This window comes from Symphalangus syndactylus, chromosome 8 (genome assembly GCF_028878055.3).
Source record: "Symphalangus syndactylus isolate Jambi chromosome 8, NHGRI_mSymSyn1-v2.1_pri, whole genome shotgun sequence".
Lineage (NCBI taxonomy): Eukaryota > Metazoa > Chordata > Mammalia > Primates > Hylobatidae > Symphalangus > Symphalangus syndactylus.
In genome coordinates this window covers 107804061-107819075 of record NC_072430.2, presented here as the reverse complement: position 1 = coordinate 107819075, position 15015 = coordinate 107804061, and the positions used below count along the sequence as shown (strand labels likewise).

The window sequence follows — 15015 nt, the reverse complement described above, 5'->3', positions numbered from 1 at the left end:
TCCCAAAGTGCTGGGATTACAGGAGTAAGCCAATGTACTGGCCTTGAATAAAGTTTAGTGAGTCATTCTAAATCATTAAAAGTATGGGCTAGAAATATTATTTCATACCATCAAGTATGCTTCAAAAAACAAAATATGACACTTTTTTAATGAAATGGGTCTTTGTCAGATCAATAAAAGGCTCATCAGAAAATATAATCCTCAAGACATCGTTTTTATTCTCCTCAGTTTTTAGAAATGTACTTAACTTATTCAGAAATGAAACTATAAGAGTGTAAACCTGACCAGCCATAACAGAATTACGAGCTCATAGCTTCTATTTCAAATCTGCATACTATAAATATACATTTTTTTGCAACAGGGTCTCACTCTGTCACAGAGGCTGGAGTGCAGTGGGACAATCATAGCATACTGTAGTCTTAAACTCCTAGGCTCAAGCAATCCTCTCACCTCAGCCTCCTGAGTAGCTAGGACCACAGGCGTGCACCATCATGCCCAGCTAATTTTATTTTTTGTAGAGATGGGATGTCACTGTGTTGCCCAGGATGGTCTTGAACTCCTGACCTCAAACAATGCTCCTGCCTCAGTCCCCAAGTGCTGGGATTATAGGCATGAGCCACCGTGCCTGGCACATACTAGAAATATTAATAAATCTCTGGAGAATGAACAGGGAGAAGTAATCTTCCACTTATTATTTACACTAACACACAGTAATATTTTATAACAAGCACATATTTCTTAATTGTTTGAAAAATTGAGACTTTAAAAAAGCATTAAAATATAAATTAGAAATCTGTTCATTTGATCTTATAGAGATGTGACTTGGTCTAGGGATTGGGGACATTTATATATTACCCGTATGTTCTCTTCATATACACATAAATACACTTAGCCCAAACCCACAGACCATAACAGTAAAAAAAACGGAAGACCAATACAGTAAATAAAAAGATAACAATAAGCCTAAAATAAGGGGTCATTGTTATAATAGAGCAAAAAAATTGGCACTAAGCCTCAAGGGAGAGAAGGCAAAGTAGAAACATAATGAGTTATGAGGAAATATATCAAGTCATAAGGAAAGTGAAATGTTTCCCAGGATTAAATTCTTTAAAAATATATTTGTTGTTGCTTTTTATATCAAATCTCAGAAAAAACTGAAGGCATGTTTTTTAAACATAATTTTTTAACAGCATAAGTATACAGAAAGTCAAAATAATTTAGTTTGGCTATATTATGTTTTTAATTGTCTACTTCAAAGAATGCCTACATCTTAGAAACACTAGGGGCAGGGTAACTCAACAGTGGCACTATTGACATTTTGGGCTTGATAATTCTTTGTTGTGAGCAGGGGTGAAGGCTGCTGTCTTGAGGATTGCAGAATATGGAAAAGCATCCAGGTAGGTAACTGTAGCACTCCCCCACCATGAGATGTGACAACCAAAAATGTCTCACATTGCCAAATGCCCCCTTGGGGGCAAAACTTCCCTGGTTGAGAACCAAAGATCTATAGAGGAAATTCTAATTAGCTGGTCCCTTACCTCATTCAATCTCAAATTGCAATTGTTTCCAAATTTGTTCACAAAAGTCGATTCAAGATCAACACCTCTAATTTGCCTAAGTATAGATATTTGAAGTAAATAACTTTTAAAAAACATCTATAATAATAAAGGTAATCTAACAAGGGTATAATTTGTATTCTTGCCATCATACTACCACACGGGGTTGAACTGCAGTAGTGCCTGTGGGCAGAAGAAAATATGCCTTTAGAAAATGGCTATGGTTCTATTTGGAGTTTGAATAATTTGACAGAGAGCACTAAATCTATTTCATAAACAAGCAGAAGATTCTCAGGTTGGTCCAGAAGATTCTAAGGTTTTCAGCAATCATCTGCTTCAATTTTTTTTATAGCTTTCACTTGTAGAAAATAAGCATATTCAAATTAGACAGAATAATAAACACTCCCTCCTCACATCTATCATGCAGCTTTAACATTCATAAATTCATAGACAATTGTCAGTTGTAAAAGAAATTTAGGAAAGCTCCTGTAACATATTCTTAAATAAAATATGGCTACTATATTTTTCCTAAATCAAATTCACAGCTATCAGTAATTATGGCATTTGCCTTCATGATATTCTTTGACATTACAATGTTAAATTTCATTAAGTTAAATTTTGGAAGTACAAGTTCAACACTGATATTTAGGATGAATATTAAAAGTAAGAAAAGTATTTCAAATTTATTCTGGGTTTTTTAAGTTACTAGTTACATGACAATAAACCTACTTATTTAGAAGAGACCTCAATAACAGCACTCACCTGTGGCAAGTAAAAAATGTGTTCTGCTAGCAATCAAAGACGACCAAAACTAATTCAAATACACAATTAATATAATTATTGTTTGCTACAGATCCCATTAACCAAAAAACACACCAAGATATATCACTGCAATTGTGTAGGACTTAATAAACATCTATTCTCCTACAGTTCCTTAGTAATTAGCTTCCCCATCCTTCTCACTGATATTGCCAAGCTGATCTTGCATGCTGCAGGCTTTCCCCATGACACTTCAGCCACACAGTGCCAAACCCAGGTTCCTTAAGGATACCTCTTATGGCCTTGAGATAATCATACTGACTCCCAGCTCCTCTGCAAGCCTGAGCCCCACTCCCACATCTCCCTCATGAACCCAAGCACATGCTCAGGCCACAGCAGATGACAGGAAGGTACTGCATAAAATATTTTGTTTTAGGATTATCCATGCATTGTCATTTCCCATTACCACAGATAATTGAGAGTTGACTGTACTGGATAGCACTACCTCAGTTAGCTGCCCATCAGTATGGGAAAACATCTGCAATCAAACAGTTACAGTGGATTAACCCAACTAAATTGGGTGTTTTTAAATATGTCTCAATTTTTTTATTAGTAAGCTAATGTTTCAAATAAACACATTTAAATTACAATTATGCTTCAAATTATGTATCATTCATAAAACAAATTAGTTACTAACAAACTAATTTTCAGTTTTTTTATATAAAGATATAAAAACTACATAGGAAATTGGGAAGTATAAAAAGTCTACTTTCTATGCATAATTACGTATTGATAACCTTCAGTGTATCTCCTTAATTAAAATTGGAACTTCTTTTTTTTTTTTTTTTTTTTTGAGACAGTCTCGCTTTGCCACCCAGGCTGGAGTGCAGTGGCATGATCTCAGCTCACTGCAACCTCTGCTCCCAGGTTCAAGCAATTCTCCTACCTCAGCCTCCAGAGTAGCTGGGATTACAGGTGCCCACCACCACACCCAGCTAATTTTTGTATTTTTAGTAGCGACAGGGTTTCACTATGTTGGCCAGGCTGGTCTCGAACTCCTGACCTCAGGTGATCCACCCACCTTAGCCTCCCAAAGTGCTGGGATTACAGGAGTGAGCCATGGAGCCTGGCCAAAATTAGAAGTTCTTAAGCAAGGCTATCTATATAAAGTTTTTTGTTTTTTGGGTTTTTGAGACAGTGTCTCACTCTGTTGCCCATGCTTGAATCCAGTGGCATGAACATGGCTCACTGCAGCCTCGACCACCTGGGCTCAAGTGATACTCCCGCCTCAGCCTCCCGAGTAGCTGGGACTACAAGTGTGCACCACCACACCTGGCTAATTTTTGCATTTTTTGGAGAGATGGGATTTTGCCATGTTGGCCAGGCTGGTCTTGAACTCCTGACCTCAAGGGATCCGCCTGTCTCGGCCTCCCAAAGTGCTGGGACTACAGGCATGAGCCACCACACCCAACCTAAAGTTTTTAGACAGTAAAAGCTACCGTACTTATTGGGTTCTTAAGGTTTAGACCTTCCACTGCCTTTCAATACCTAGCTCTTGAGAATAATTACTTCCAATTTTATATCATTTTATGATAATTATTTTCCAGCTCCTTGTTACCTGCGAACTAATTTAACACCTGGCCCAGTAAGTCCTACTCAGCCCTTGGGAAGGTGGGAAGAGCACTACTTTCTTAAGCTCTTTATGCTGCCTTTTGACCTTGCTTAATCTTTTATTCTAAGCCATGACAAACTTGAACATGGACAAGTACTGACTAATTTTACTAGCTAAGAAAAAAGATGGGCCTCGCTTAGAAAAATTTTAGTTTGCAAACTGATAAGAATTTTAGTTTGAAAAGTGTTTTGCAAACTTTTTATTTAAAAAAACTTACCAGAAAAGGACACAAAATAATGGGCACAGTAAGCAACATTCATCCTTATAATAATGTTACACTATACTGACTTAAAGGTATGTGTACCTGTACAAGTATTCAGTAAAATTACGTTTGCTCTGATAAGTATATATTTTGGGGAAATATTTAATGTTAATTTAACTCCACTATCAGTTTGAAGAACAAAATTTTCATTTGTTTTAATAATATGCTTCCAAAAAATGGATAGGATAACAGCAACAAAGCCAGGGATGGAATTTCTTTAAAATTTACCAGCCCTAAAATACATAACATAATCCATGTTAAGAACCAACCCTAATACTGCCTTATAGATATGATGAATGTAGTAAAAATTAGTATACTACTTAATATTATATTGTCCTTTTAATACAAAAAAGTGTCTGACACTATATATTCCTAATCAATTAATATCTTGTTTTTGAAAACATTTGACATTTAGAAAGAGTGGGTTATTACTTTGTTTTGTTGAAGTTATTTCTCCCCGAGACAGAGTAGAGTCAATGGAATTCCCATCCTCGGATTACAATTCACAGTAATTTGGGAAACAGTTCAGTTACATTAAAGTAATAGAGGGTTGAGACCAGTGGACACAGATTGAGGTAAAGAGCAGAACCAACAGAACAGAATGGAAGCAAATAAAATCAAGCTCATTTGTGAGAATCACAAAAATAAGGAATTCAAGATGGAAGACAGCTAAGAAATTATCTAAACAGTCCTATCTTACAGATGAAAAAACTTAAGTTCAAAGAAGTCAAATGTCACACAAGTCAGCAGAAGAGTCAGGGTAAAACCGAGATGCTCTGATCTTTTTCAGGCCAATCCTACTCAGGGTTCATTTTCGTTAAAATGGACGAAAGGGCTAGGAGGCTGAAAGGTGGTAAAGTTCTTAACCAGGCAATGGGGAAAAAAATACTAACGGGAAAAGAAACTGAATACCCTAGATAACTAGTATCTACTAGTCCTAAACAACTCTACCCTTACAACTCTTGAGGCTTATTGCCATTCCAATAAATGTGTGATCTTGTCTTTGACCTGACTGAACCCTCCATTCCTTCAACTCAATCTTCTCTACAAACTCTCAGAATCTAGTATTTTTGCCCAAGTTGCACAAAAATCTGGTCTCAAGAACCCCCTGGTTCCCTCTAGAAACATACAATATTTTTAATAATAATACAAGCATCATAATAAAATTTAACACTCAAACATTTGGAAAAAGTATTTTAGAGCAGGGGCTGGCAAACTAAGGCTCCATGCCAGAATGTGGCCCGCTGCCTGCTTTTATATGGCCCAGAAGCTAAGAACAGTTTTAACATCTTTAAATCGTTGTTAAAAAATACACACACAAAAAAGAAAAGAAAACGTAATTAAAATGTCTCTCAAATCTGTCCACATCTCTATCCTTACATGCAATGTCATCTCTCTTTGCTGGGCATAGTGGCTCATGCCTGTAATCCCAGCACTTTGGGAGGCTGAGGTGGGAGGATCACTTGAGACCAGGAGTTCAAGACCACCCTGGACAACATCATGAGACCCCCATCCCCCAACCAAAAAAAAAAAAAAGTACACACACACACACACACACAGAGAGAGAGAGAGAGAGAGAGAGAGAAAATAATAGGAGAATGACAACATACGTAGCCCACAAAACCTAAAATAGTTATCAACACATGGCCCACAAAACCTAAAATAGTTACCATCTGGCCTTTAATTTAAAAAAAAGTTTGCCAACCCCTGTTTTAGAGTATTTACTATTTGTTTTGTAAGCAGAAAATGTTTTCTTCTACACTAGAGAATAATATTCCAGTCTGAAGAATATCAAATAGTTTTGATATTCAACTGACTTTTTAAATAAAGAATTCTACCTGTAAACACAAGTAAAAAAAAAATTTCAATCCTTGAGGCAAATGCTAGAAAATAAATTTTTAAAATTACTCTTATTTCTTAAATACAGACTCTATCAGCCTATTTCTCAGACTTGATCCTTTATCCAACATAATAATTTATGTTCTGTATAAACTTAACAGCCACTGAGAATTGCAGATCTATTACCCCTCCAACTATTGCCCTCTAGACCCTCAACTCTGAAAAAAGAAGGTTCGAGGTATTCCTGACAGTTTTGACTGAGGCCTCTGTAATTTCCGGTTTACTAATCTCTATCCATTCTTCTGTTTTTTACTTAATCCATTAAAATAGCTTTAAAAGATAGCACTAATTGACCACATTAATTAAATGCCAATTTATATGATACTCCTAAAGAAAATGTTCTCAATAACTGAATTAATACATATACTCAAAATCTAGGGTGGCTGAGTATTCATCTTCCTCCTTGAGCTTGCTAACACTTTTCTACCAAAGTACTACAAAATTCTAAACAGAAAATAAATTATTATCCTTCATTGCTATTTGCTTGTTGTCATCATTTACCCACATAATCTCTCCTACTCTCTCCTAATGCCTAATAAAACTTGTTCCTCCTTTTTAGGAACTCAAATATATTAGTTTCTCTTCTATATTTGTTCTTTTTTTTTAAAGTTTCTTTTTAACATCCTTTGCTAATGCTTCAAATATGGAAAAATTTTAGGATTCTCAAGAATAGATCTTGAAATTCTATATCACATTAGCAATTTGTCAACCTCACTCCTTCTATAGAAAACCAAGTTCAGGCCAGGAGTAGTGGCTTCACAATTGTAATCCCAACACCTCGGGAGACTAAGGTGGGAGATTGCTTGAGCCCAGGATTTCAGGACCAGCCCCAGCATGATGGCAAGACACTGTCCCTACAAAAAAAAAAAATATATATATATATATCAGCCAAGCATGGCACGTGCCTGTAGTCCCAGCCAGCTACTTGGGAGGCTGAGGCAGGAGGATCCCTTGAGCCCAGGAGTTCGAGGTTGCAGTGAGCTGTGATTGTACAACTACATTCCAGCCTGGGAAACAGAGCAAGACTTTGTCTCTTAAAAAAAAAAAATTCATCTATTTCGTCATTTAAAATCCCATTGATTATTTCCTTCAGGAGGCCCTTCCCAACTGAATACCTTACACTCATTAAAACGCACCAATTTTTTTTTTTAACTTAAGATACACAATATAACAAGCAATAAATATCTGTCTGCAGAAGTTTGTATAAAATGTGAAGAAACCCTTATAATGGCAAATTCAGATTTCAGATTAAATAATATTAAATAAGAAATCTCTCTAAATTGGTCTGATAAATTTTCAAAAATACCGTATCTGATTTTATTATCTGGACTATATTTGGTCTAGTTATACAAATTTGCTAAACTTTAGACTCTCAAAGATGGTTAGTTCATTTGAAAAGAGCCCTGAACTCTCAAGACATTAAAAAATAATAATAATATGCACATTTAAAAATTATTTTTATTCCAAAATAGTTCTAATCATTTAGGTCTAAAAAGAGTGTTAAATAATACTAAATCATTCAAATGACAAGAGTGCTAAAACAGAACATTTCAAAGATCTCTTCAAAAAAAGGGAGGCAGACCAAAATCTTTATCAGTTTTATATTTTTTAAATTGCATTTTACAATTTAATTGGTTTTTCACTGCAGTATTATTTTAAATGGCCCCAAAATATGGGAATGATTATGAAAGGTACAACATACACATGCAACATTATGCAGCCACTGAGAATGTTTATGAAGAACTTACAACATCAAGAGATTATGTTTGCTTTAACGCTAAGTTAAAAAAGCAGAACCCAAAATTCTATACCTATTCTATAACTGACTCTATTATAATCCTGGCTACTTTTTTTTTTTGGAGACAGGGTTTCACTCTGTCTCCCAGGCTGAAGTGCATGTCATAATCACAGCTCAATACAGTCTAGACCTCCCCATGCTCAGATGATCCTCCCACCTTAGCCTCCCAAGTAGCTGGGACAACAGGCGTGCACCACCACACCTGGCTAATTTTTGTATTTTTGTTAGAGAACAGGGTTTTGCTATGCTGCCCAGGCTGGTCTCGAACTCCTGGGCTGAAGCAATCCTCCCACCTCAGCCTCCCAAAGTGCTGGGATTACAGATGTGTGCCCAGCCCACAGTTACATTTAAAAAAAACTACTTACAGGAAAAAGCATTACAAGGAGCTATACAAAATATTAACAGTGAAAAGCTTGGGAAGTGGTAAAATGGTTTATTTTTCTACTTTTTTTCTTCTTTTACTGGGTTTTCATGAGTATGGCTTTTATAATGAAGACAGATTAACATTTTTTAAAAAACTTTTACAAGCCCATGAAGTGATACACCTTTTTTTTAAGTTATATATAATAAAAATAATTTTGTAAGGTTTGCTACTCTTTCCATTATTGCAGGTATGGTACCATCCCAGTAAACATAAATCCTACCAAAAGAAAACAAAATTTTTGAACAAACCACCAATCTATCAAGTTTATCTTTTTAAATTGATAAAGAAGTATGAAATTTGTTTTAAAAAAAAAAAAAGGCGGGGGGAAGAACGAAGTTTCATTATAGGGCTGATTATGTTACCATGACAACTGAGTTTTAATAAAATTCATTATGATTTACTTTCCTATCAAAATCACAGAGAAGATAACCATCCCACAAAAAGATAGAATCTAAAAACAATCTAATATTAAGTTTCTATTTTCCAAATCGTACATGTGCGTTAACTTACATAATAAAAGCTGCCAGCATTACAGACAGCCTGTGTTTATTATTAAGGGTTCCTCATAGGCAAATAGGAAAATATTGTGGTCTCACTTGTGAAATATGATTGATTGAAGATTCCATCCTTCGTAGCTGGGATGCCTGGATATCCAGCATCTGCAGGACATTGTTGGCCAAGGTGTTTATCAGATAGGCAACACTTGCTAAGGATTGGGTGGTGTAGGCCTTGGTTTCTTCTAGGGCTCTCTGCTTATCTGCTGACTAGGAAAAAAAACAAACCAGTGATCATTAATTCAAAGATAACCCATTTCTAGCAAACTAACCTACCAAAAATCTCATCACAACTATTCTGCTGAGTCCACCAGAAAGTAAAAAAACTAATCCACCAGAATTGAAAACTACTGGTATCACATAAACCCCAAACCAAACTATTGCCTGAACTCACTAATGTTTTCATGTTGAAAAGACACATCTTTGTACAGATGCAAATAAAACCCTAAAGCCATTACCTAGAAAATGAGATCCAATGGACAATTTGAGCAATGGCAGCAAAGTATATACTGCTTGGAAAGGTAGCACTGATTTGAATGTATAAATTTTGACACACTTTTTTCTGCTTTTCTGAATTCCTCTTTTCCATTCACTCTAATATGTGAAATGTGTCCATAACATAATGTCTGATTAAAGTGATAATGTTTAACCCTATACGAGCGTCCAGGAAAAAAAGTTTTTAAGAAAAAAATTATACATAATATGATAAATAAAATGGTAATAATAATTATGATAAACTAAAAGTAATAAAAGAATCCTTCCTTCCCAAACATTGTAAGTGTTATAACCCTACAAGATGTGAATTGCCATGTTGCCCAAGCTGGTCTCGAACTCCTAGACTCAAGTGATTCATTGGCCTGCCTCGGCCTCCCAAAGTGCCAGGATTACAGGCATGAGCCACCATGCCCAGCTAAACATTAAGTAATTTTTAAAATAAATTAAGTTGACACATGCAGTCAGACTCATTCTTCTTTTCCATTTTAAAATTAAGATTTCTATCCATTAATGACTTCTAAGAAATACTATGACAGTTTATCTATGAACATGAAAAAACCAATATGGAAAAAAACACAAAAAGTAAAAAAATTTAAAAAACATAAACAAACAAAGATAAAAATACAAAGTCCTGTAAGGATTAAGATAACAGCCCCGGGTGGGCACGGTGGCTCACGCCTGTAATCCCAGCTCTCTGGGAGGCCGAGGCGGGCAGATCACGAGGTCAGTAGATTGAGACCATCCTGGCTAACACGGTGAAACCCCGTCTCTACTAAAAATACAAAAAATTAGCCAGGCGTGGTGGCAGGCGCCTGTAGTCCCAGATACTCAGGAGGCTGAGGTAGGAGAACAGTGTGAACCAGGGAGGTGGAGCTGGCAGTGAGCCAAGATCATGGCACTGCACTCTAGCCTGGGCAACAGAGTGAGACTCTGTCTCAAAAAAAAAAAAAAAAGACAACAGCCCCAGAAAACATGTAGCCTGAGAGAGATAAATATTTTTCCTGATCTTGATCCCACAGAGTAAGGCTTTACTCAATGAAATGGAAATAATAATATTCAATTTTGTAAAAAATTTATAGATGGCTTAGCAATTATTTTCATTAATAGAAGAAGCAAACAAATCTGGTCCCATCCTCTATAAAATAAAAGTAACAGAAAATGTCAGGAGGAAATTCTAAGGATCAGTGCTACAATGAAAGAGAGTATGTTTGTTCCCCAAAAAAAAAAAAAAAAGGTGACACGTTCATTCAATATAATCCACAAGTATCTACCATATATACAAAACATTGTGCTCAGAGCTGAGCAGTTTGAAAACATTGTATCTGCTTTCAAGGACTTACTACGGGAGAAGATTCACATAAATTACTAAGGTGAATTAAGGTGAATAAAAATAAAATACAGGCAAAATAAGAGTAACATGATGAGCAGTATGAAGAAAAAGCAGGTTGAGAATATCGGTGATGGCAAATGTTCACTCAGATTTTTAACCAATTTTTTTTTTTTTTTTTTTTTTTTGAGACGGAGTCTCGCTCTGTCGCCCAGGCTGGAGTGCAGTGGCGTGGTCTCGGCTCATTGCAAGCTCCACCTCCTGGGTTCACGCGGTTCTCCTGCCTCAACCTCCCGAGTAGCTGGGACTACAGGCGCCCGCCACTGCGCCTGGCTAATTTTTTGTATTTTTAGTAGAGACGGGGTTTCACCGTGGTCTCGATCTCCTTACCTCGTGATCCGCCCGCCTCAGCGATCTCCTTACCTCGTGATCCGCCCGCCTCAGCGTCCCAAAGTGCTGGGATTACAGGCGTGAGCCACCACGTCCGGCCAGATTTTTAACCAATTTTTAAAAATTGAATCCTTAACAGACTCTACACAGCTAATTCAGAAAAATAAAAGTAATTCTCAGATTATTTGTCCTGTATGTATTTTCTAAATCAGTATACCATTTCAAGACAAGTCAAATAAATGTGTAAAAAAAAAACCATATCCCCACTAATCTTCAAGTAAAATTTTCAGTAAATTTCTACTTCATTATTACTTTTACCAATAACCAAAACAGGTCCACACTGGGGACCTGTAGCTTTACCATAGGTGAAACACTATAAACAACCATATATAGAATTTTTTTTATTTGTAAAAAGCCTCTGTCTTGGCTTCCAAGTCATGACACTAACAATAAAATTATAACATTCATAAATCTAAATAATTTTTTCTTAGCCATTAATTTTACTGCCGATGTATTACCAAAGGGCATCTTGGAGATGTCATCTCCATCATTTTTCCCACCAGCTTTCAATTATTGTGTTACAAAAATACATTTTCAAATTTATAGCTACCCCTAAAAATGCTCCAATATAGCAATTCTGGAACCACTTCAGTATATGACTGAAGCAGTAATCTGAAACACCTGAGACTGACACTATGAAATACAACTCTCTGGCTTCATACCAACACCTTGGCCAGGCGCAGTAGCTCACAAGGTCAAGAGATCAAGACCATCCTGGCCAACATGGTGAAACCCCATCTCTACTGAAAATACAAAAATTAGCTGGGCATGGTGGCGTGCACCTGTAGTCCCAACTACTCAGGAGGCTGAGGCAGAAGAATTGCTTGAACCCCGGAGGCGGAGGTTGCAGTGAGCAGAGATCGCACCACTGCACTCCAGCCTGGGCAACAAGAGCAAAACTCTGTCTCAAAAAAAAAATAAAAAAAAAAAAAAAATACCAACACCTCAAGGGCTTCAATATTTCACTCTGAAGTTTTACAAGTTCCACTACATTTGTAGCTTTAAATTATACAATAATGAAATAAGAAAAAGGTACAGACAAGAATATTCATGTTCATGAACACATTTAATGATGAAAGAGAAAAAGCATGAGGCTGACTAAACAATACATTCATACAGTACATTAATGCAGTAACTTAAAATGGTATTACTATGCATTACTGCTATGTAAAGGTATCTACGATATAACTAAGTGAAAAAAAGCTGGTTACAAAGCATCTTGAACATAATCATCATAATTCTGTATGTGCCTGTGTGTAAATATGAGCACAAGAAAAATGTCCAAAAAGTAAGCTCCAAAATGATAACCTAAGTTTTCTCTGAATGTTGGAAATAAAGTTGATTTGGATTTTTAAAATGTTTTCAATATGGCTTACTTTTTTTTCAACTTGGGCACATATTACTTCCATTATCAAAAAGAGTAAAGCATAACGCTGGCCAGGCGTGGCAGTTCATGTCTGTAATCCCACGACGTTAGGAGGCTGAGGCGGGAGCATTGCTTAAAGACAGGAGTTCAAGACCAGCCTGGGCAACATTGTGAGACCTCAACTCTACAAAAATTTAAAAATCAGCCAGGCATGATGGTGGACCCCTGTAGTCCTATCTATTAGAGAGGTTGAGATGGAAGAATGACTTGAGCCCAGAAGCCAAAGATGCAATGAGCCGTGATCATATCACTGCACTCTGGCCTGGGTAACAAAGCAAGACCCTGTCTCTCGAAAAAAAAAAATTAATTAAAAAAATGTATGTGCATTAATATAAAAGAAACTTAAGTATTCTATCCTAGCCAACTATAAGGAATAATTATAAAGCATAAGAGGTCCAAAAGATTTTTAAATCTTTCTGAAATGTATTTTACATTTGCATGCTTGTCAAAAAGTTATTTGGGGCTCAAGGGTCTTTTCTTGTTACTGCCAAGTTCAAGATGAAGTTTAAAGGACCAAGGTTGCCGTTCGTTTACCTGCTGTATGGATAAGTCAGTTCAATGGTGGTTCAGTGGTAGAATTCTCGCCTTTCATGCAGGAGGCCCGGGTTCAATTCCTGACCCATGTACAAGTATCTTTCCCTGCCAGGCACAGTGGCTCACACCTGTGATCCCAACACTTTGGGAGGCTGAGGAGGGCAGATCATTTGAGGTCAGGAATTCAAGAGTAGCCTGACCAACATGGTGAAACCCCGTCTCTACTAAGAATGCAAAAATTAGCTGGGTGTGGTGACAGATGCCTGTAATCCCAGCTACTCAGGAGCCTGAGGCAGGAGAATCACTTGAACCCAGGAGGTGGGGGTTGCAGTGAGCCAAGATCATGCCATTACACCCCAACCTGGACGACAAGAGCAAAACTCTGTCTCAAAATAAAATTAAAAAAAAAAAAAAGATGAGTGGATAAAGAAAATATGGTACAGGCCAGGTACGATGGCTCACGCCTATAATTCCAGCACTTTGGGAGGCCGAGGTGGGCAGATCACCTGCGGTCAGGCATTTGCAGATCACCTGCGGTCAGGCATTTGACACCAGCCTGACCAACACGGTAAAACCCTGTCTCTACTAAAAATACAAAATTAGCCATGCATGGTGGCACATGTCTGTAATCCCAGCTACTTGGGAGTCTGAGGCAGGAGAATCGCTTGAACCCAAGAAGCAGAGGTTGGAGTGAGCCGAGATCGCACCATTGCACTCCAGCCTGGGCAACAAAAGCAAAACTCCGTCTCAAAAAAAAAAAGAAAAGAAAAGAAAATATGGTACATATGCCCAATGGAGTACTATTCAGCCATAAAAAAGAATGAGATTCAGTCATTTGCAACAACATAGATGGAACTGGAGGTCATTACATTAAGTGAAACAAGCAGGCACAGAAAGATCACATGTTCTCACTTACTTGTGGGAGTTAAAAATTAAAACAATTGAACTCATAGAAATAGAGAGTAGAAGGATGGTTACCAGAGGATGGGAAGGATGGGGGAAAATGGGGAGGTAGGAGGAGGAGGTAGAGGGAAAGATAGGGAGGTAGGGGAGTGGGGAGTAGGGGGAAAGCGAGAATGGTGGAGGTAGGGGTAAGTGAGGATGGTTAATGGATACAAAAAATAGAAAGAATGAGTAAGACTAGTATTTGCTAGCACAACAGGGTGATTTCATAAAAAATAGTTTAATTTTACATTTTAAAATAATTGAAAGAGTATAGTTGGATTGTTTATAACACAAAGGGTAAATGTTTGAGGTGATGGACATCCCATTTACCCTAATGTGATTATTACACATTGTATGCCTGTATCAAAATATCTCAGGTAACCCATAAATATATACACCTACTCCTATATACTCACAAAAAAAATTTTTTTAATGTAAAAGTATTTAAAATACTGCCAGGTGCACTGGGCCACACCTGTAATCCCAACACTTTGGGAGGCCAAGGCAGGCAGATCACTCGAGGCCAGGAGTTCAAGACCAGCCTGGCCAATACGGTAAAACCCTGTCTCTACTAAAAATACAAAAAATAGCTGGGCGTGGTGGTGTATTCCTGTAGTCCCAGCTCCTCAGGAGGCTGAGGCAGGAGAATCGCTTGAACTCAGGAGGCAAGACTGCAGTGAGCTAAGATCATGTCACTGTACTTCAGTCTGGGCAACAGAGTGAGACCATCTCAAAACAAAAAAGTATTTAAAATATAGGCTAGGTGTGGTGGCTCACACCTGTAATCCTAGCACTTTCGGAGGCCAAGCCAGGTGGATCACCTGAGGTCAGGAGTTCAAGACCGGCCTGCCCGACATGGAGAAACCCCATCTCTACTAAACATATAAAAATTAGCCAGGCACGGTGGCCCACAC

At 37.3% G+C, this 15015-nt stretch overlaps 1 protein-coding gene across 50 annotated transcripts in view; it reads right to left on the bottom strand.

Annotated features, from left to right (window-relative positions):
* ABI2 (abl interactor 2) overlaps positions 1 to 15015 on the bottom strand; it is a 181992-nt gene that overhangs the window by 130500 nt on the left and 36477 nt on the right. For all 50 annotated transcript variants that reach the window (XM_055290298.2, XM_055290307.2, XM_063644917.1 and 47 more), the window contains one exon: positions 8967 to 9134. In XM_055290298.2, the coding sequence (XP_055146273.1) occupies positions 8967 to 9134 (168 nt within the window). The remainder of the gene's footprint in view (positions 1 to 8966; positions 9135 to 15015) is intronic.